This window comes from Alosa alosa, chromosome 13 (genome assembly GCF_017589495.1).
Source record: "Alosa alosa isolate M-15738 ecotype Scorff River chromosome 13, AALO_Geno_1.1, whole genome shotgun sequence".
In the NCBI taxonomy this organism is placed as follows: domain Eukaryota; kingdom Metazoa; phylum Chordata; class Actinopteri; order Clupeiformes; family Clupeidae; genus Alosa; species Alosa alosa.
The window spans coordinates 31783327-31806873 of record NC_063201.1 but is presented as its reverse complement, the minus strand read 5'-3'; the positions used below and the strand labels follow the sequence as shown (position 1 = coordinate 31806873).

The following is a 23547-nucleotide window of genomic DNA, read 5'->3' as shown; positions in this document are numbered from 1 at the left end:
AAACCCCTCATAGTTGTTCTAAAATTACTGGAACCTATGACCTTGCGGGGCTAACAGCTTTTCTTAAATGGTTACTACATATACCTGGCAAGATTTCAGAAAATGAAGGGACAGCAACAAGAAATTTAATGATTGATTCATAGATAATCATTATTCTGCCAAGAAGTAAAATAGAATGAAATGCAGTCAATATGAAGGGTTCCATTGGGTTTTTACAGTGGCGTCGAACGCAATTCTGCTAATCATAATCAAGGACAGGAACTATCCGTTTTAGAATGTTGCACGTAATTTCTAACAGGCAGTCGTGGCCTACTACGGCTTTGGGCTTTTAACCGGAGGGTTGCCGGTTCGATCCCCGACCAGTAGGAACGGCAGAAGTGCCCTTGAGCAAGGCACCTAACCCCTCACTGCTCCCCGAGCGCCGCTGTAGTAAGGCTGCTCGGGGAGCTCCCCGGGTTAGTGAGTTACCTCACTGTGTGTTCACTAATTCACGGATGGGATAAATGCAGAGACCAAATTCCTTGTATACACAAGTATACTTGGCCGAGAAACCTGATTTACATGTAAATTAAAAAATATAAAACAGAGTAGGAGTTATTGGAGTCTTAAATAAATTTCCCTTTTCAGGACAATTGTATGGTGGGTCGTGAGTGAAGTATTTTGTATTTCATCTAATTGAAAAAGTGGTCTGCAAAACTTCTCTTGTCAGAAAGAGTGAGCAAACAAAAGCCAGTACCAGCTTCGGCCCCAGGCCAATTCATAAAAAATTCTAGCTAAATCTGTCTGGAGAGGAGTGGCATAATTTGAATGGCTCTTGAGCTCAATCGACAATAGTTGAATCTGAACTAGATTTTACATGGAATTGTTTTGGACTGATTCAAAATTCAACTTAAACTCCAATAGTCAAATTTAGAAATGGATTTAATATACGTAAACCTTTAAATTAAAATGTAATCACTATATTGCAAAACAGGGATATAAATCTAGATTTTTAACTGACACTTGAAATGCATGCCATTTCAAATTATAGGACATACTTACACAATTTACATTTAAATTAATGTCTGTTTTAATCAAAGATTCTACAGTGCTCTAGAATCTTTGGTTTTAATCAAGCAATTGAATGCATCGCATGGGATGAAAAGCATCGCCATGAACACTAGGCAAAGGTGGTGGCTGATACAGATGTTTTATAAAAGCAAAAGTAACTAAATAGATACAGGTATGTTTTCTTCCGAAGTTATCAGTCCATCCTGTTTTACTGTCCATCCTCCGCCATCCGGATAGATGATGTTAGCGATCATACATGTCCTTCAAAATCTTAATGCTCTCGGCATATCTCAGCTGGTTTTTGTTAGAGGACTCCTTCCACCTGAAAAAATATATAGCAATTGCAATGTTTTAGTTTAAGGAAGTAACATCAGGAAAATAAGGCAGATGCTGGCTGGTTCCAAATATAAATGGAGTCCAGTATTTTTACATATTAGGAGATGTTAAAGACTCTTAATTACCGTATATCCCAGTTATCCAATAAATGTATGGACATTTTAAAGTGTTTTTGCCTAAATAAGTTAAGACTTGTTTGTTTGGGACTTTTCACTTCATCATAAATTGAAAAGCCTTTGCACCACTGGAACTAATGTCACAAGTTGTCTTTTATGCAACAGACAGCACTAGTCATGAACTTACTTTTGTCTGATTTTCTTCCATCGAGCCATATGGTTATATATTAGCGGAGTAGCATTGGCGGCTGCATCTGTACCCTGTAAATAGAAGAAATGACCCATACCAAATAAATTTGATTAAAAATATTGATTTTGAACCCTGTATAAATCAAATGTAATCATTAAAATTTAAAAAGAGGAAACATAATTGTCAGCATACTGGTTCTTACCTCTGTGGGACTGGCCTTTACAATAGGCGGTATCCTCAGATTAACAGGGTCCCCTGAAGAGTTGACGGGACATGTAGTGGGTGGTGGAAGTCTGTATACAGTCTGACTTTTACCATTTATCATGTCAACCACCTACAAAATTCAAAAGAGTACTATTTGGATTGGAGTCAGGTACTATCCCTCAGTAGTTCAGGGCTTACTAAAGCTGAAATGGTACTGAACCAGTACAGTTTTATAATGTACAGATTGTATATCTCAACTCACTTGAGCAGGGCATTATAACCAAGGAGGTATTATAGATCTGAAGAGTGAGGCAGTACCGCCCCCATTCATTTCAATGGTCAACGCTTGGCTAGCTACTTCAGCAAACAATGTAGAGCAGTGTTTCTCAAACTTTTTCAGACCAAGGACCACTTAACCACTAAAAAAAACTCACGGAATACCTAGCTAAAAAAGAAAGTAGACCTACTTCAACAGTATATTACACAATAGGCCTACTCAATGAACCACCTTACTTATTGTCATTCCACCTTGCTTATTTTGTCAGAGGATTCATATAATTTAAACTGGCATAGTTTACATATGCAGTGTTACAGAACTGTTTGGATTTACATACAATTTGGTTCAATGTTGCAAACAACTGTAATTAAATTAAACTAAATTAAATTAGATATCACTTATAGAGCGGCAAAACATTGCATATGTCTCATGGTGCTTTACAGAGTGTTAAACAATCAGAGAAGGCTATATTATATTTTACCACGTCTGGGGCCCGTTGCACAAAAGCAGCATTAAGATATCCGGGATAAGTTACTGAGCTGCGCTCAATGAATCCAAAACAAGAGCGTACAGGCTTAATTGGTTGCACAAAGACCAAGCCAGGATGAGCAGACACAGATTCATCAAGCCAGGTGAAACCTATCCTGATAAGTGGCGCCACGGCTCCCTCAAATAGACCCCACCACCGATCACAGATTCACTGATTCACCATGGCAACTAGAGCGGCTTCATTGCTTCTTCTACGGTGTAAAGTAGGTAGCGATAGCCTTTTCACAACAGCAACAAACAGCAACACCTCTGTTTAGGAGAATATTGCAACTAGTGTCGCGACCACCACGCGCAAAATGGTTACGGTGCTCCCGTGACGTCACATTGTCGCATGACAGGTCGGGAATGGCGAGTACGTAAAAGTTAATTAATGATTACAAACGTTTAAATAATGACAGTGGGTCTAGGTATATGTGATAACAATGTGTTGTGGGCAGTGGAATAACTATTGGTTTCCGTTTGTGGTGACTGCTGACTGAGATAAGGGATGAATGAGATTAAATAGATCCTGGAACTTAGCCTGGTCTGGAGCAGGCTAGCTCCACAGAATAAATCGCCATGGTGACTTATACCATAACATATCCTGCTGCCCTCTATCCCACTTTTGTGCAACCGGATCACGGATAAATTGAGCCAGGATAACCAAGATATCCCGGCTTAATCACTTATCCTAGTTTTGTGCAATGGGCCCCTGGTCTCGGACCACACTTTGAGAAACACTGATGTAGAGATATGTGGGTAACACGGGGACAGTTGTAACTTATATAATTTCACTGGTCCTATCTAACATTCTGATGAAACTCAGACAATATGTAATGATCACAAAACTGCATTTCTAGTTCTAACACGCATAGCAGTCGGTTGTACTTAGCAAACGTAGCTTGCCGGTTACTAGCAAGCCAGTAGATACAGTACAGTTGGCTAGACTAGCAAAGTTTGCTACAATGTGACACACTTGGTTTGTATTATTTCACTGGCATTTTGAAACCTGTAGACTTTAGAGTGTAATAACTATAACGTACAGAAAACGTCTTTATAAAGCAATATTTAATTCAGGAGAAAGCATGGCTGGTGCCGTGAATTTTACTTTACCTCTTTAAACCGACACGCTAAAACGGTACTCGCCTAGTCTTGCAACTGTCAACTTATTAGCTGGTTTGATGCTCATTGAGCTCAATGCAAATCAAACCAGCTAATAGGCTAACTGAAATAACACCCATGCCAATCTCTACGTATGGTGAAGGGTATGTGATGATGTGGGGCTATTTTAATTCCAAAGGCCAAGGTAACTTTATCAGGATGCACAGTATTCTGGATCCATGAAATAACTGGCCTTTAAAAATACAAATCTGCCTGTCTCTATGGGAATTTAACATGGGGGGGGGTGCCAATACTTATGACCCCTGTATTTTTAAGGAAGAACATTTATTTATTTATGATACATTATTCATTCACTAAGAAAATTGGTGTCCTTAAAGGTTAGATATTTCCTCATTTTTCACTTAAGGCATTAAGATCAATTTCCAAAAGATGATTTTATATTCCTCTTTTCAGTCAACTTTAGCATGGGTGCCAATACCTTTGGCCAGCACTGTATATTCAAATGAAGGGGGACACTTCAGCTGAATTTGAGCAACAAGAAAAACAAATTACAACTCTACACAGTTTCTCCTACTACAGACTAAATAAAACTACACAAACACCTGTCTTGTTTCTCAATAACATTATTATTATTATTATTATTATTATTATTATAACAAGACACACAGCAGGAAGACAAAAGGAGGTATGAACTTACCTCTTCATCAGACATGCTTTGAGGGGGACTGAGGGAAGAAGACTGATCGCGTACTGTAGGATTATTCCGCATCCAGGCCCGGCAGATGGGGTAAAGAGGAGTGCTGGTGCTGAACTGTGCCAGGTCTACGCTGCGGTCGAACAGCTTGATGATGTATGCATCTTTAAAAAGATTTCAATGGTGACAAGTTTGTTTTCTATCCCTTTAGCTTTTGCATGGCAATAAGAAATATAGTACACTCCGTTTGAAAATAGTTAAGTACTCCAGTGAGAAATGTATATCCAGTGTTGCCACAATTGGGCTTCTTTTGACTACGTCAGGCAGGGGGGGTAAAAGCTTTAGGCAAGCAGATAAAATTTGGGTTAAATGGTTTTTCTGTGACAAAATCGCTGTTGGCCGTTTTTTTTGCAGAAGAGGCCGGGTTTTTGAACGTGATTGGGTTGAGTGGTTTCCGCCCAATCTGGCAACACTGTATATTGTTGAACAGATAAAGTGACAGTGACTAGACACCAGTGACGATTTGGGTAAGTAATTCGGGAGAGTTAGGCATTTTTTTCGCCAATCTGCAAAAAAAAAAATTCTTAGCAATAGCTTTTTTGTGGTACTGTGTTCCTATAGGTGTCTAGTAACACCTCCCAATTTATCCACGGCCAAATCCTTGGGGAAACACCTGCATGGCCAATCAAGAGGGTCTGGGCAAAAATAATGAAAACCAATATTAGCTTTTGAGATGTCTAACTAGTTTTTTTTAGAGGTGCTAAATCTATCCCAGCAATACAATTACAAAACAAAACTTCCTTAATCCGTTTAAAATTGAACAAACCTCATCCAACTCCCCTGCACTCCCTCACTCCTGTTATTATCTGGCTGGTTGATGTTCTGGCAAGGGTTACCATGACGGTTCTATTTTACCTGTTTTACTATTTACTATTGTTTTTACCTGTTTTACTATTTATTTTATGTTCTTATTTTTATATTATATTTTTTTAACTTTATCTATTCTACTGACCTTATTATTACTATTATTTTCTTCTTAATGTACTACTTCTTAATTCTACTAATGTAATATTATTTTCCTTTACTTTTTTATACATTTTTTTTTAAGTCAGACCTGTGTATCCCTGGGCCACTTTTTATGTTTCAACTGTTCCCTAACCTCTCATTGCCATGTAAAGCACTTTGGGTCAATTCCTGTTGTTTTTAAATGTGCTATATAAATAAAAGTGACTTGACTTGAATTCCAACAAGCAGAAATACACTTGACTCCTTGCTTTTTACAGCAGCACCTGACTGTGTCACAGTCCCCTGCACAGTTGCAGCTGACAAACTTCAGAGGGTAATCTGGGATCTGTTCTTGTTTCTATCCATACTCAAGGACATCCAGTGATGGACTTTGTAGCAGTAGCCAATTTCTTGTCTGGAGATATGCCTGCAAAGAGTACTGTGCTGCAACTCCTGTAGTCGGAGGCAGTTTCTCAGGCTTGATACTAGTTATAGTATTTCACAAAACTGAGTACCCCCCTCACTTTGTAAATATTTTATGATATTTTCATGGGACAACACTGAAGAGATGACACTTTGCTACAATGTAGAGTAGTCAGTTTACAGCTTGTATAACAGTGTACATTGTCCCCTCAAAATAACACAACATGCACTCTGGAAGTGAAAGTGAATGTCCAAATTGGGCCCAATCAGCCATTTTCCCTCCCCGGTGTCATGTGAATTGTTAGTGTTACAAGGTCTCAGGAGCAGGTGTGTTAAATTTGGTGTTATCACTCTCTCATACTGGTCACTGGAAATTTAACATGGCACCTCATGGCAAAGAACTCTGAGGTTCTAAAAAAAAAAAAATATTTGTTGCTCTACATAAAGATGACTAGGCTATAAGAAGATTGCTAACACCCTGAAAGTGAGCTGCAGCATGGTGGCCATAGACCACACAGCGGTTTAACAGGACCGGTTCCACTCAGAACAGGCCTCGCCATGGTCGACCAACGAAGTTGAGTGCACATGCTCAGCGTCATATCCAGATGTTGTCTTTGGAAAATAGACATATGAGTGCTGCCAGCATTGCTGCAGAGGTTAAAGGGGTGGGGGGTCAGCCTGTCAGTGCTCAGACCGCACGCCGCATCAAATTGGTCTGCATGGCTGTCGTCCCAGATGGAAGCCTCTTCTAAAGATGATGCACAAGAAAGCCTGCAAACCGTTTGCTGAAGACAAACAGACTAAGGACATGGATAACTGGAACCATGTCCTGTGGTCACACTGTAGCAAAGTGTCCTTTCTTCAGTGTTGTCCCATGAAAACATAAAATATTTACAGAAATATTAACTCAGTTTTCTCCTCATGAGTTTCACATTTTGTTGCTCACCGTCCACCGTCCACCCTCCGCATTGAACTCTTTCTCTCTCTCACATACCCACACACAAAGAAAGCCAGAAAAGAACAGGGGCCTATTGCACAAAACTAGGATAAGGGATTAAGCTGGGATATCTTGGTTATCCTGGCTCAATTTATCCATGATCCAGTTGCACAAAAGCGGGATAGGGGGCAGCAGGATATGTTACGGTATAAATTACCATGGCGATTTATTCTGTGGAGCTAGCCTGCTTCAGACCAGGCTAAGTTCCAGGATCTATTTAATCTCATCCCTTATCTCAGTCAGCACAAACGGAAACCAATAGTTATTCCACTGCCCACAACACATTGTTATCACATATACCTAGACCCACTGTCATTATTTAAACGTTTGTGATCATTAATTAACTTTTACATACTCGCCATTCCCGACCTGTCATGCGACAATGTGACGTCACGGGAGTGCCTAACCATTTCACGCGTGGTGGTCGCGGAACTAGTTGCAATATTCTCCTTAACAAAGGTGTTGCTGTTTGTTGCCGTTGTGAGAAGGCTATCTACCTACTTCACACCGTAGAAGAAGCAATAAAGCCGCTCTAGTTGCCATGGTGAATCTGTGATCGGTGGCGGGTCTATTTGAGGGAGCCGTGGCCAAGCACTTATCAGGATAGGTTTCACCTGGCTTGATGAATCCGTGTCTGCTCATCCTGGCTTGCTTGTTGTGCAACCAATTAAGCCTGTACGCTCTTGTTTTGGATTCATTGAGCGCAGCTCAGTAACTTATCCCGGATGTCTTCATTCTGCTTTTGTGCAACAGGCCCCAGATCTCCGCTTGTGAAGTTTTGTTTACGTGTAACACACTGGTACTATAATTACAGATAGTTTTGTCTCAACATGGTGTTTGTGAGAGAGTCAATGTGCATAGATGTGTGTGTGTGGTTGTGAATGTGTTTGTGAGAGAGTCAATGTGCATAGATGTGTGTGTGGTTGTGAATGTGTTTGTGAGGGAGTCAATGTGCATAGATGTGTGTGTGTATGAGAGAGAGAGAGAAACGATTGTCCAACGTGGAGGGTGGACAGTGAGAAACAAAATGTAAAACTCATGAGGACAACATAACTAGTATCAAGCCTTAGAAACTACCTCCAACTACAGGAGCTGCAGCACAGCACTCTCTGCACGCATATCTGAGATTGGCTACTGCTACAAAGTCCATCACTAGATGTCCTTGAGTGTGGATAGAAACAAGGAGAACATAGTTATGCACCAGTCCCTACACCAGATCCCATTGCACCAGACTACCTTCTGAAATTTGTCAGCTGCAACTGTGCAGATAAAGTGTATTTCTGCTTGTGGGAACTGTCATGATAACTCTTGCCAGAACATCAACCAGCCAGATGATAAAAGGAGTGAGGGAGTGCAGGGGAGTTGGATGAGGTTTGTTCAATTTTAAACTGATTAAGGACGTTTTGTTGTAATTGTTCAATACAACCACTTGTTTTTATGGACTTGGAGTACTTTTTACTCACAACTAATGGCTGGGATAGATTCAGCACCCCTAAAATACCCTGGTTAGATCCATCTCAAAAGCTAATATTGGTAAAAAAAAAAATGGCCGTGGATAAATTGGGAGGTGTTACTTGACACCTATAGGAACACATAGTAAAAAAAAAAATGTTTCAGATTGGTGAAAAAAATGCCTAACTTTCCCTAACTTAAGTCACTAAAGTTGAACTCTAACGCCAATTCTAACACGGAGCTCAGTTGATCATGCTCACAGAATACCGTCGGTCGGAAAAAACTTGAAAAAAATCGGTGCTGTCTGACACCAGTTAGCCAAAGTGCCTACAAGCTGTGCTATGAGGGCATATATTAAACTGTGCCTTTGTGTCTTAACAGGCTCAAAATGTCATGACAAGTGCTATGCAACATGAGCAGGGTCCTGACATAACAGCACTGTGCGTGTTCAACCTAACAATTGTGAAGGAACAGTATAAATTCAGTGTTTGTAGCCTAGGCTGTCAGCCTACCTGTTTCCTTCTGTTCCACAGAGACCAAACGTGAAGTTTATGTCCAAAATAACAATAATTCAGCAATGCAATGTTTATATATTAATATAATTGTCTGTAACAACCTAAAAACTCCAAATAAGAGCTGCAGCTGCATGCTACTGAATGGAATATGGAGGACCGAAGATGACAAGATAAATGTATCCCGACTGCACCGATTTTTTATATACTGAACAGTATTCTGTGAACATAATCAACTGAGCTCCGGGTTAAAATCGGCCGTTGTTCTCCTTTAAAGGGACTTTAACTGGCTGCCAAAACCCCAAAACAAGATTGACTTACTTTGTTTGTGCTGATTACTCTCAGCAATGCTGTCATCCATCTCTTTGCGTTTCTTTCTCCTGTGCTGGGGAAAGCGTGCTGATGGTCTGTAACACGAGACAAAGGAAGTGTCTCCATAGGCTTAGATGGTAGGGATGGGCAATATGGCTAAAAAATAGTATAACGTTTAAGTATCCGTCTTTATGTGAAATAGCAAAAAAGTTAACCCATCATACTCATATATAGATATATTCAGTTAAAATAAAAAGTAAAATTGTGCTGTCTGCAGGGTGACATGGATGGAAGGAATGGTAAAATAGAATTCCTATAAGATTACTTTTACTCTTCAGAAATTACACCAACCATCATCTCCATGCTTGAGAGATGTTTCAAGTAACAGTTACTCCTCCAGCATTTATTTATTTGTTCTGGGCCTCACAAAGTGTTTCCTCTGTGTTCCAAATAGAGCAACCTTGACTTGTCTCTAAAGCCCATCAGACACTGTGGTTTTGGCCCAATTTTAGCTATGATTCAGTAGGACCTGACAAAATATATAAAGACATAACAATCAACGTTCCAGCTCTGGGCCAATTCGATTGGATTTCCGGAATGTTAGACATTTTTGTTGGCTGTCTTGCAGTCTGAGCACAGCAATCATGACTGATTGAAACGTGTAGGCCTAGTGGGATTTACCAAGTTTTCTTCTGAGAAAGAAAAAATGCAGTGTTTACTCGGCTTAACATATTTCTTTCATCTTCCACCCTGTACCCCTGTATCCGTTTTTATAAAACAGATAGTTCTGTCCTTGAATATAATGGCATAACTGTGTTTAAGGCAGTTGTGAAATTGTCTTTATACAACAGTTAGATTCGGTCAAACTATTCATTTCTGATTGGATGAGAGGCATTTCATGAGTCATCACAAGTGGGGGTATACCAGCACAACCCCACTGAAGACATTTTACTGCTAGTAATCACTCCGCATATTGCATTGATTTAATCAACATGAACATTACATTTATTCATAGCGAAAGCAGCGATTTCATAACATCACTTTGGAGTGAGAAAAACACAAAGTAGGTGGCAGGCAGATAGGTCGTAAATGAGCTCAGACTTATTTTTTAGTTGCAAAACCTGAGTTTTTAAATTTAATAGTGCTTGTTTCAACTTTTACAAAATATAAGGGCACAAACCCTAAACTTATTGTTAATGCAGAAATACTGCCGTTTTAGAGTTCACTTTCAAGCAACATGCGTCTCTCAAGCGGTGTCACGTTGCTTGGCAACGGTAAACAACCAGGCTAAAGATTAAAACTATTTTTGTGGGTGGAGAATGAACAAACAAAAATCAAAATAAACAATAGAAAACACAAGTAGTTGGTAATGGAACTGTTGTATAAAAGCAATGACACTTGTGGTCCTGGGGTTGGTAAAGGATATCCTCACAGCTGTAATCGCCTTCAGCCTTGTACCTATGGCCGAATTACAGCTGTGGGGATATCCTTTACCAACCCCACTCCCACTCGTGTCATATTGCTTAAGCAATCACACACCACTGATCACACTACATAAGAATTACAACTGTAAACAAAAACTGTATGTTGCTGCATCATTATCTGAACTAATTTTTTGTTGCTCTGTGTTTTTAATGAAACCTTGTCAGATTTGTCATAACTATTTCATAAAATCAGAAAGCTCAGTGAGGCCATGATTAATGTTGATATTAGAACAGCCCTGACACATGTCCTAACTGCATGAGACGTCAGTGATTGTCAGCAACAAAACCAGCTTGATTACTTCCAGGCTTTGAGCAAAACTTGCATACAGTTAGGACACGGTGTTAACTGTTCTAAAATCACTGTAACTTACAGCCTCTTGGGGCTATTGTTTGATTTTACACTTAGGTTGAGATTCCATTCAAAAAATCAATCAGCTGTAATAGTTACGCCAGAGTTTGCATGATACCTCCCAAGCAGGTTGAAAGCACATCTATCAAACCTGGCATATTTACTCACCATGAGCTGAGCTATGTACTGGGGTCAAAGGTCCAGTCATATCTACATAATATTACACATCAATACATTTTAGTTGAAAAAAAAAAAAAAAAAAAAAACACTGGCAGATCTTACCTTTTTCCAACAGAAGATGGTGAAAGGTCCCTGTAGAACATAACATAACCATTTTAGCTGAGTGCAGAATGTGGATGGAATGTGGTTTCTACAGCTAACCAAAGCTGGAAAGTAAATAGTGAATAGTAAATAAAAAGACCATGATCTGCGAATACAGGATGGCGAGGAAAGGACAAGCACTTTGCGGTAACAGGTTACATCCCCAATTCCAGGAGTATGAGGTGCTGCCATCAGGCAGAAGGTATAGGGTGCTGTCCTTCCAAATCAACTGGGCTTGCAAATCATTTTTTCCTACCAGCACCAAACTGCCGAATAAGGGAAAATAACTCTATCCTTTCTGTGTGATAACACTGCACTTTGGGTATAATATTAAAATGTCACTGATGATATTGCACCTTACTATTGATAGCCTATGGGTACTATTGATACTGCACTTTAGTATTTTATACCATAGAGATACTTGGTGTGTATTGTTGTGTGGTGTTGTGGGAGGGTTTAGTGGTCCTGTTGTAGTCTGTTGTCTGTCTATCTCATGAGCTGTATGGTGCAAGATGAATTTCCAAAAGGATCAATACATGTCTATCTATCTATCTTGAGTATAAAATTGATTTGTAAAATAAAACAAAAAAACATACTTGCTCAAAGAGTCTGTTGTTGCTTTTCCTGGGTCATCTTCATTCTGATCTCTAAAAAAAAAAACAGACTGAATCATGTAGACGTGACACAATATTAACACACTTTCATGCACACTACACAGTAGTATTAAGGACTTTTGGGCCAAAGATAATAAGCCAACAACCTACAAGTAAAGGTGTAAATTCTCACTTCCATTATGCTTTGATTTCATCATGATGCACAATTCCTGATGCATCTTTGAACATCATCTGCTTCTCCTTTGTCCAGCCATCTTCTGCTGACTAAAGTCAGTTACATTGATGGGTGTAGAAATTACCCATTTCAGCCATTTTCAACAGACTGGGTATCCATTTAGTGCTAAGGGGGTATCCAATTAGTCTAAAACCTGAAGAAAAGGGTCATGCTCTTACCCATGACAACGTTTCATAATACAATACCAGGCATTCCAGCCACGGACCAGCAATGTCAGAAACTCCATTCTCCTTCTTGTAAATTAGTTTGAAACAATTATTTTCAATTATTATTATTTTTATAAGACAAAAACTACATTGCGTTGCTTTCAAATAAATCCTGTCTTTGTACTAGACCTAAAGGATAATTCAGTTCCTGTCTAATTATGAGTTACGCTTTAATTTTAGGGTGTCAAGAGTCCCAAACTTCATCCCATAGCCACTTTGGCAAAGTTTTGTAACAAGCACTTCTTATTACATGTGTACTAATGATCTTTAGGTACTCAAAAGTACATTAAGTATGGGCAACATAAGTACGTGATAATACATATTGTTACATAGGTTGTTACACTGTACTTCATTATGTAGATACACTAGAACAAGGACCCCGTAAAATAAAGTGCTACCCAAAAATAAATAAAAAAGTTGGTTCATGAGATCAAATGACCTATTCTTGCCACAAGGCACCATGAACAGAAGTTCATGAGTTGTCATAGTAAATATGTGTAACCTTTTCAAAGAACAATGGATTGCATGTGGCTAATATGTGCATGGGATTATGCAGCTCCACATATTTTGTCCTACTACACCCGAACCATCCTTCTACTCCACAAATGCCTTAACATTGTTTTCTGGTTGTTTTTTAAAATTAGTCAAAATCTTCTACAACAGACGCGATGGCGAAATCTAAATATCTACCTTTTAGCAACAGCGTTTTTGTTAGGGAGAACTGGGATGAATTAAAAACACTTTGTAATTAAACGTCATTTACAAAGACATCGTACCATACTGAAAGCTAATATTTTGTCACTAACAACCTACATCTGTCCTCTGTCAAACACAGTTGCATTTTCAGCTTTGAACAAAATCGTTCAGGAGTTCTTCTGATCCGAACCGCTCTGGTTCGGGGATAGTTGCTCCACAACGGTAGCCTGGAAAATCCAGACCTTGGTAGAAAGAATCTAGAAAGATTAAGGGTCTGGCCACAAACAATTAATCTGGCCACGAACAATGTTATGGCCCAACTCGAGGGGCGGCACCAAGCATGCATTTGAAAATCTCACTGCACGCAATTAGATAACACTAGACCAATGTTTACTCTGAATGATTCCGGACTTCGATGCAATTGGATAACACTACGACCAATGTTTACTGACCTCCAACGTTGCAGCGCTGTCGTCATCAGTTTAGCTCGCCTCTGGCTCGCCTATATTAGATCCGCCGTTTTGATTGGTTCCCCGGGATGCAAGGGGTAAAAGTAACATGCATCATTGCTCATTGCCAGAGTGTCTTGCAGAGACAATTCCATTGTGCTCTCGCGAGAACTCTGGATTTCGAGGGTACCACAACGGAATAAGTCCAGACCGATCTTCCCGACCTCAAATGTTGCACTGGGCAACTCATTTCAACCACTGAGGACCGCAGTGGGCGGTTGGGGATGTACAGCTTGGTCATTGAATTAAGATAGCAGGGAGCAGATCCAGTCAGTGTCCTATGAGCCAAAGTGAGAGAGCCTATCTAACAGGACACAAAAGGATGCAAGATGTAACAACTATCCACAATTGTTTGGCGGCCGTTGCAAACACGCTGCATGTTGTACCCAAAATCCATTAAGGCTCTACTTCAAGGCACTAGCGCAACTAGCGCTACCAATAGCTGATTACCTCTCCAAAAATATTAATAATAATTTTTAAAAAAGAAAACACAAAAAAGGAGAGAAAAAAAACACATTACCAACAGAGCAGCCTTTGTGAGCATTTCACTGGGATTATCAAGCTGGCACCTTACTTCATCCATGTTTTGTTAAATTAGGCGCATGACATCTCCAAAAGGCTCAACAGTCATGTCTGATCCAGGACCCACCCCTCTCCACACACTCATGATGGGTTTGGACACATTACAAATAGAGACATCAACAAGTACCACTCCAGAATCAGAGACAAGATTTCACTCATCTCTCAGTCAATTCGGGTCATCACATGACCCAAGTAGTCTGTGCACGCCTGAACCATAACCATTGGCTTGCCTTTTCAGCAGCCTCAGACAACTCCTTCCCAGCTTTTTTTCAGTGAGTCTTGAGGCTTATTTTGATGCACTACACTCTCTCTCTATTCCAGACTAAGAGCCTATAATATGGCTTAATAAAGTTTACCATGGTGTTCACCACAAAGACATGTGACGTTAACAAAATGCAAACATCCAAAGACTAACCTGTCATTATTATCACTTTTCTCCACCAGTCCCTGAAGCACAGCATCCAAGCGACCTCGGGCACCAGTTCCTTCGATATCTGTGAGAATAAAGTGTCTTCTCAATACCACTTATTCAATAACGTAAACAATACCACAACCACTTCTTAATACCACGTAAACAATTCCACCTGCACTAACATTACAACATTAATCACCTAACCTAAACAGACTACAAACAACTTCGATTGACGTAGTACCCACCTGGTTTCTCGGTCTTGATTTTCACCTTCAGCATCTCTGAATCAATGCCAGAGCCCCTCCGCTGCTCGGAAAGCCTTCGAAATGTAGCAGCTAACTTTAACGTTAAGCATATGATTCCCAGTATAATAAGAACATTTAACACAGGTAGGAATACAATAAGACATTATAGCTATCAGTACGTTATTACTACATTGCACTGTGGTCGAGTTGATAGCAACTTGCCCCCATATCTAACGTTAACTTCAAAGCAAAGTTAACGTTATTGAACCCTGGATATCAGAGAAACATATCAAATAACGTTAATATTGCACTTCTGCTACAGGTTCTAAGGTTGTTAGCTCGCTATCAGCTAACATTACCAAACTTTAACTTAACGTTACGTTGAGCAGTCCCGAAATGCTGGCTACGTGGACAGCAAAATGTATACATGTTATACATTTATTGACTTGTGGTAGAAGCTAAACGATTTCTAGATAACGTCAACAACAGTAACGTTACAGATGCTATAATGGCACTAACTGCTAGCATGCTAACGTTAACGTTGCTAATCTTACGTTAATTTAAGTATTAGAAATCCTGATGGTAGGCTATACTTCTGTGGCAATCTGAATTGCTTGCGTCGCGGTTTTCCTCCTCCGCCCTATATAATTCCGACTGGATTATACTGGATGCGTTTATTGTGTGTCTGTGACACATAAATGTTACAATGACTGCAAACAAGTTGGAAGTTGATGCCAGTATTATTTTCAGTAGCTTTGAATTTGCTCTTGGAATTTATTGTTGTTGGGCACTAAAGTGGACACCGCCATCTATTGTTCTGGAGTGAAATGGCCAAGACACTTCAAGCAGAGACGGTTGATAAAGCGAGACGATTCATAAGAGGGTAAATTCTGGCACGTTGTGACGTGGGGTTCGAAGCTGTCACGCCCATTTAGGAGTCTAGCGGGAGGTCCAGTGTCTATGTATTCCTATGGGAGAAATGAACATTTTCACGGAATATGACCAATCCCTTAGCCCTACATTCAGCGATGTAAGTTTTGAACCCATTTTCTAGAAAGCCACGTGTCTCCCTAACATTCCGACATTGAAATTGTATTTTCCAACGAAACAAATAAAGACAAAAATAGCTTTGTTCGTGATCTGTCACTGTCTCCTCAAAGTTCTGGTGCACAGCCACCTGTTCTCAGAGGCTCTAAACTCAGAGATGGTTGATAAACTAACCAAACATATTTTTTGCTAGAACTAGCAGACTACCACAAAGTTGCTGAACATATGTTACTTCAGGTTTGTTAGCAACAATATATAAGTTTAACCAAAGTTCTTAGCTTAACATTCCCATTCACTTTCCGTTTACTCTGCTAACGTTAGCTAGCTAGCTAGCTCGGTTAACGGGGCAAAATGAAATTATTCATTCCGTGTCCGAAAGAGTGTTTCATTGGCATCACACACAAACAATGACTGTAAAATAGTATACAAAATTATATGTATATGTTATTATTGCTTATTCAGAGACACGCCTAATTAGGAGTCCGGAACTAGTGCCATTTCGTTCATAGACTGTATATATAGAACTGGACAGTGTGCCTTCTGCGAGCGCTAGTCCAGAGCCCCATGGTGGCTGGTTGCAGTACAAAGCGTAACTCCGCCCATCTCAATGTATTTCAATGGGCAAGTAGCCAACTTTCCGTGTCACTTTTCTCACCTAAAACTATTTTTGCATCTACAACTTTTTATTCGAAAAAATAGTTTTCAAGATGCTTCAATACACACTATTTTTTCTTTTTCGCTGAAATTGTTTTTTTTTAAATGTTATTTTAACAAATCTAAAAGGGCGTGTTTACACCTATGATTGACAGCTGGCTGGCAGCAGACTCGACGCTTTGTCGCTACCTTATTTTAACGACACCTGATATCGACACATAATCTAACCTAAATACGTGTTGCTGTTATTATCATTAGGCTATATCTTATCACAGTCTGATTAAATACATATTGATAGTCATGTGTGATTGTTTGTAAGAGACATCGTTGTAAGTTGTGACAGATTCTTAGTGAAAAAATGTGCTGTTCTTTCGTAGATGCTAAGTATATTAGCTTATAGCATGCTAAATCATGCTAGCATTAGCCAGTTGATAGGTAAAGTAAAAAAAGGGCTATATTGATCCGAAAGTGCGTTAGCCATAGTCACGATCATTTACAGTCCTACTTGTTTCAAATGGTTTAATGTAACCAGTGATTGCCGCCACCACCGTTGCAACTTCATTTGAATACACTTAAGTCACTGGGAGAAGGCGATGTTAAGTTTCATTAACGTTAACTCTTGCTTAGTTCTGCACGAATGGCAATAAACGTCACCTAGCCTGCTAGGTCGACAACCTCGGTATGACCAGAGCCCGTCTACATTTTCTGGTATGACCATTTATTAATAAGCCAGACAAATAACGTTACTTGTTTTTTAGTGAACACATATTGGACCATAGCTTAACGTGAGGAGGGATTCAAAGTTACAAATGGACAATTTGCTTAGTATGCTCATAACAGCGGTATCTGAAAATGCTGAGTTAAGGTATCGTTGTTACCTTACCGGTGATTGCACTGCTGGAGAAACATTTTGCATTGGTATGATTTGATCAGGTCTAACTTGCCAGTGATGTGTAAATCCTCCCGTAGACGTACCCCATTTCAATATGTCTAAATTGAAAATGTGAGAACTCATCATAGGCTCTCTCAATATGTCTGTAATCGTATGACTCTACCACAGGGTTGCTAGTACTAGTCTTTCACCAGAGAGGGTGCTCCATTATAAATCAAAAATGTAATATTGCAGCCTTCATGTCAGCTGTAAAAATATGAGAACATAGACCTACTACATCAGGATACTCTGTAGACATTGTACACATAATCAGGAAGCTACTTTGCTGTTCAGTGAGTCATGTGTTTAAAGTGGTACTACATTTAAAGAAACATATTTTTATTTTTTGCTTCAAGTGCAGAAGAAAATACCACATTATGATGGCTAGGTTACACTTTTGTCCAAAGCCATATACAACAATATAATACTTACATTTAACAGGGATCTTGGGTGCTCCTTGTTGGTGCCCCCCCAATTCCAATCCTCCCCACCTTTCTTTTGCAGCCCTTGCCACTTAATCTACTAAACCCCTCTTCTACTGCACTTTTTACCCCCCCCCCCACTTTGCACAAATAGGCTGACACCAGACAAAATTTTACTGCATTTCTTACTTCCAGTAACTATATGCATGTGACAATAAACTTCCTTGTATCCTTGTATCAATAGCCTAATGAAATAAACAATAAAAAAATGAGGGGGGGGGGGGGCAATAATAAATAACAATGCCAACAATAACATGGTAACACTACATTAAGGAGAATATCAATAAAAAAACAATGTCAAATTAATCAACAGGCTAATGAAAATAACACAGTACTATACAAACCATAACACTTAAGAAGCGCTTAATGAACTAAGTGCAAAAACTATTACAGGAATGAAGAGCACTGGGCAACTCATTCCACCAACATGGAACCACTGAGGGAAAGAGTCTTGAATTTGACCTAGCGTTTAAGACTGGTCGACATAACAGACGCTCAACAGAAGACTGCAGTGGGCGGTTGGGGATGTACATCTTGATCGTTGAATCAAAATAACAAGAAGCAGATCCAGTCGGTGTCCTATAGGCCAAAGTGAGAGATTTAAATTTAATTCTGGCTACTATAGGAAGCCAACGGAGAGTAACTAGGAGAGGGGTTACATGTGTCCTCTTAGGCTGATTGAAGACCAGGCGGCATTCTGAATGATACTTCAAACAAAATAAATAAAAACATTCAAAATTGATTTAGTATCAACCAATAATTATTCTGATATTAATGTTCTTCTAACTTCTACATCTGTGTGTAGGCTACTGTTAAATACCAAGGCAGTTAAATGCAGTGGTATAGTCTATCTGATACACAGTAAACCCACTTAAAAAGCATCACCATCTCAGTATACCCATTTAAAATAGGCAAGGATTGCTCACAGTATACCCACCACTACAGCTGACTACCATCATACCTGTGCCGAATAAAACTGCTCCATCCTGCTTCAATGACTACCGCCCTGTGGCACTGACACCCATCATCATGAAGTGCTTTGAGCGGCTTGTCATGTCACATATCAAATCCATTCTCCCCCCCACCCTGGACCCCTTCCAGTTTGCATTCCGAGCCAAGCGGTCTACAGAGGATGCAATCTGCTCTGCCCTCCACCCAGCCCTCACCCACCTGGAAAAAAGAGACTCATATGTGAGATTGCTGTTTATAGACTTCAGTTCTGCATTCAACACCATAATACCACAACAACTCATCTGCAAACTTGACAAACTGGGACTCAGTACCTACCTCTGCAACTGGCTACTGGACTTCCTCTGTCAGAGGCCCCAAGTAGTACGTGTTGGCAACAATACCTCAAGCAGCATCACACTGAGCACAGGGGCCCCCAAGGACTGCGTGCTCAGTCCGCTGCTCTTCACCCTGCTGACGATGACTGCACTGCAACCTACAGCAACAATCACATAGTGAAATTTGCTGACAACACAACTCTGGTGGGTCTCATCACCAAGGGCGGCGAGACTCAATACAGGTTGGAGGTCGACCATCTGACCACGTGGTGCAGGGACAACAACCTCCTGCTGAGCGTCAGCAAGACCAAAGAGATTGTTGTTGACTTCGGAGAGGTCACACCCAACACCTGCCACTGACCATCGGCCGGTGCTGTGGTGGAGAGAGCGAGCAGCACCAAATTCCTGGGGGGCACATCAGTGAAGACCTCTCCTGGACCACCAACACTGCATCACTGGCGAAGAGAGCTCAGGCGCGCCTGTACTTCCTGCGGAAACTCAGGCGAGCAAGTGCTCCACCAGCCATCATGACCACATTCTACCGAGGCACCATTGAGAGCATCCTCTCCAGCTGTATCGCTGTGTGGGGCGGAAGCTGCACTGAATACAACAGGAAAGCCCTGCAGCACAGTGAACACAGCTGGAAGGATTATTGGTGCTTCTCCCCTCCCTGAAGGACATTTACACCACCCACCTCACCCATGAGGCGACCAAAATTGTGAGTGATGCAAGTCACCCGCTCACAATCTGTTTGATCTACTGCCCTCTGGGAAGAGGTACAGAAGCCTAGCGCCCCAAGACTACCAGACTCACCAACAGCTTCATACACCAAGCTGTAAGGATGCTGAACTCTCTCCCTCCTCTCCCCCTCCACCCCTCAGCTACATAACATCCTGGACATTGGACCCACAATGGGCCTGCACTGCACCTCTCCACTTGCACACTTTACAACTTGTTGTTGTTGTCCTGAAAACACAACACTTCTGCTGCTCTTACATAACTTGCACCACTATGCCACTTTCTTTCTTACTTAGGTCAAATAGAACTACCCAGGCCTTTTTATTGGCCTGACTTTGCACTAGTATTTTATTGACTGTCTATGCACAATTTCAACCAAATTTTGCTGCTCTTATTTTTTCATTATTATATGTGCCCTCTTATTTACTTACTTTTTTTGTTTACTTGAATGTTATGTTTGTCTGTGGACTTAAATTGGTAAAATATGTCTTGTCTTCACCGTGGGATAGTGAGAAACGTAATTTCGATCTCTTTGTATGTCTGGAACATGTGAAGAAATTGACAATAAAGCTGACTTTGACTACACCACTGGTTAAATGGCGCATTGCAATTTACAATTTGTGTGAGTTCAGGGGCATACAGAAAGTTTAAGTTTGGGTGGCATCAATAAAGAAAATAGAAACAAAGTGATGTGTACAGCCTCAAGTATGAATGATGTTAAGTTAAAGGAGAATTCCGGTGTGATATTGACCTAAAGTGTATTGAAACATGATACCGGTGTGAGCATACATGTCTCATAGCCCATCTCGACTTGTCCCCTGCACTCCAAAATCTGGCTTAGTTAGCCCGATGCTACCAACAGTTTTTTCAGTAGTGGTGCTTTCTTCCAGTAGCAGCAACTGGAATCCATGCATTTCCACTGAATTATTTTGGAATCTGATCCCTTATCATACCTGTTCATTCTTACTCGTTGCTTTCGACTTATCGTGACTAAATTCAAGATGGCTGCAAACGCTAAACTTAGATGAAGATACTGTCTGTATAAATCGCCTTGTAAGTAAACTACCAGTGCTTTTTCAAAGTTCTCAATGTCTCGATTTTTTAAATGTCAGGGCCCTCGGAAGTCTACCAATGAAGTGTGGAGATACATTGAGCCTCGTAAATGGGTGTAAAACAGTGATTTATTTGCATGGCTAGGCCCGATGCGAAGCACCACTATTGAAAAAAAGCTGTTGGTAGCATCGGCTAACTAGTGCCAGATTTTGGAGTGCAGGGGACAAGCCGAGATGGGCTGAGACATACGTTCACACTCGGTATCATGTTTCAATACACTTTAGGTCAATATCACACCGGAATTCTTAATTAACAGAAGGTTCACACCGGAATTCTTATTAACAGAAGGTTCAGAGCAGCGGCAGACCTATCTTGGTGCCACGCAAGTTATTGAAAGTCATGTGTTTCGTAGTGGTGCTGTGCCCTGTCCCATGTATAAGGGGCTTCAGGTTGATCCAGTGACAGTGGGTGGTGTCAGGGAGATGAATGTCTGGGAACTTAGAGAAAGGGGGAGGACATGCCACCTCAGACCACCCCAGCCAAACCACTTCACGTAGGCATTCCCTTGCAGACTAATGGAGACCTCCTTGCCGCCACCTCCAGTACATTCAGCCATCACCCATACCTTATCTGCAAAAAGGAAAGTTACAATAAAGTTAGTCAGACAATTTTACAATATTACAAAGCATATAATGAGGCACTCAACACCACTAGTAATACCAATTAATTAAATATATGTGTGCAATAAATGTCACTGCCTACCTAATGTTAACTACACGTTTAAACAAGCGATTTTAATATTAAATTCTATATTTAAATATGTGAATTATCAACTTGCGTCAGCTTGAAAAATAACTTTATCAGTATGACTGATCATGGACGTTAGATGACAAATTGAGGTGTTACTTTCTTAATATTCACCGATATCCCTGGGAATTTGTGACTGGTTCTTGGCGTAGTGTTTAAAGGGGTGGTTCAGGATTTTGGACATAGGACCTCATTTCCAAGTAAGCAAGTGTGATATTTATCAGTGGAGACCGTTTTCAACACGTTTCATCCAGTCGTTCTAATTGCAGAGTTCGCAGGTGCTAGGCTAGCGCAAGTCAACGGTATGCCACTAAAAACAGTCTTACCTACTCCAAAGGACACTCGAGGCAAATTCCAGATAATCAATGTAAATGTCTGTGTTGATAGAATAGTGTAAGAAATACAACTACCCTCGCATCGCGTTGCAATACTTATACTTTGTTCCCTGAAGTTGGTAGTAGTCATTTTGCATCTCAGCGGCGGACTGATATTACCAAGGCTACTACTAGGTATCCCCATTGGAGTGCGCTTTACTGTTTTACTTTTGGCGCGGTACTACTAACTGGAGCAAGTATAATTCGCCCGCTGCTAAGACACTAGTCCCTCAAAATGTAATGCGATCGTTGAAATGCAAGGATAGAATAATGTTAGAAATAAAACTATCAATACAGACATTTACATCGATAGTCTGGCGTTATAATTTATTTGCCTTGGGTAAGACTGTTTTTAGTGGCAGGCTAGCACATAACGTTGACTTGCGCTAGCCTAGCACCTGCGAACTCTGCAATTAGAACGACTGGATGAAACGTGTTGAAAACGGTCTCCACTGATAAATATCACACTTGCTTACTTGGAAATGAGGTCCTATGTCCAAAATCCTGAACCACCCCTTTAATGCAGGCGTTGCATTTATCGATCATTCACTTATGCAGTCTACAACTACCGACCTACCGTCACAGATGTAGCTCTAACGGAGGTGTCTTTGTTGTTAACGTTAGAAAAAATGCAACGTTGGCAAACTGGCTAGTAGTTACATTAATATGACAAGTTGATGAGGTCCATGCTTCATATAACGTTAACTTACGTTGCTTTATCACATCATAAACTGTACTGACTGTGTAATCTCCATGTACAGTCAATGGTTACTCCATGTTGAGATGGCATACATTCAGATTGAGATATTTGAAAACAGCAAAAACTAATAAAACCGACTAAACATGCATCAACTCTTACGGGAGCTGTTTGCTAATCTTCACCTCAATGACTAACTTAGCCTACAGTTTACAGTAACGTTAATGTAGCTGCTAACGTTAGCATGTAATTCGCTGTCCGTATTTCTGTTGTTAGCTGATTAGTATTCACCATACTAATTTCTCACAGTCTGTAATCAACATAATAAGCTCTCTTAGACGTATTTAAGAACAACAATAGACAAAAAAAATGTTTCAATTGATACACAACACTTACCAGCAAAGAACAAACCGAAGACTGTTGTTTGTGCTGTTTAGCTAACTCACAGCCGCTAAATTCATCCAGCCAGCTAGCCTTCGGCGCCGAGTCGACCTCATTATCGACCTGTGTTGTGGAAAGGACAAGGGGGCGGGTTTCTATCGACAAGGGGCGTGTTTAACTCGCTGAGTGGGCGTGCCTGACCACGACTCCTCTTCACTCGCGATGC

General features: G+C 40.4%; 1 protein-coding gene across 5 annotated transcripts; it reads right to left on the bottom strand.

Annotated features, from left to right (window-relative positions):
- Positions 1-103: 103 nt before the first annotated feature.
- Positions 104-15675, bottom strand: lin37 (lin-37 DREAM MuvB core complex component). 5 transcript variants are annotated; one of them, XM_048260402.1, is made up of 10 exons: positions 15426-15675; positions 14872-14965; positions 14630-14708; positions 11969-12019; positions 11334-11363; positions 9228-9313; positions 4521-4681; positions 1895-2026; positions 1690-1763; positions 104-1372 (listed from the first exon to the last, which is right to left on the bottom strand). In XM_048260402.1, exons 2-10 carry the CDS (start codon positions 14903-14905, stop codon positions 1294-1296), a joined length of 726 nt encoding a protein of 241 aa, XP_048116359.1. In that variant the 5' UTR covers positions 14906-14965; positions 15426-15675; the 3' UTR covers positions 104-1293. The 5 variants fall into 5 exon arrangements, with proteins under 5 accessions (XP_048116359.1, XP_048116360.1, XP_048116361.1 ...); XM_048260403.1 differs by having other exon boundaries at positions 14872-14961; XM_048260404.1 differs by having other exon boundaries at positions 14872-14945; positions 15465-15675.
- Between the last annotated feature and the right edge of the window lie 7872 nt (positions 15676-23547).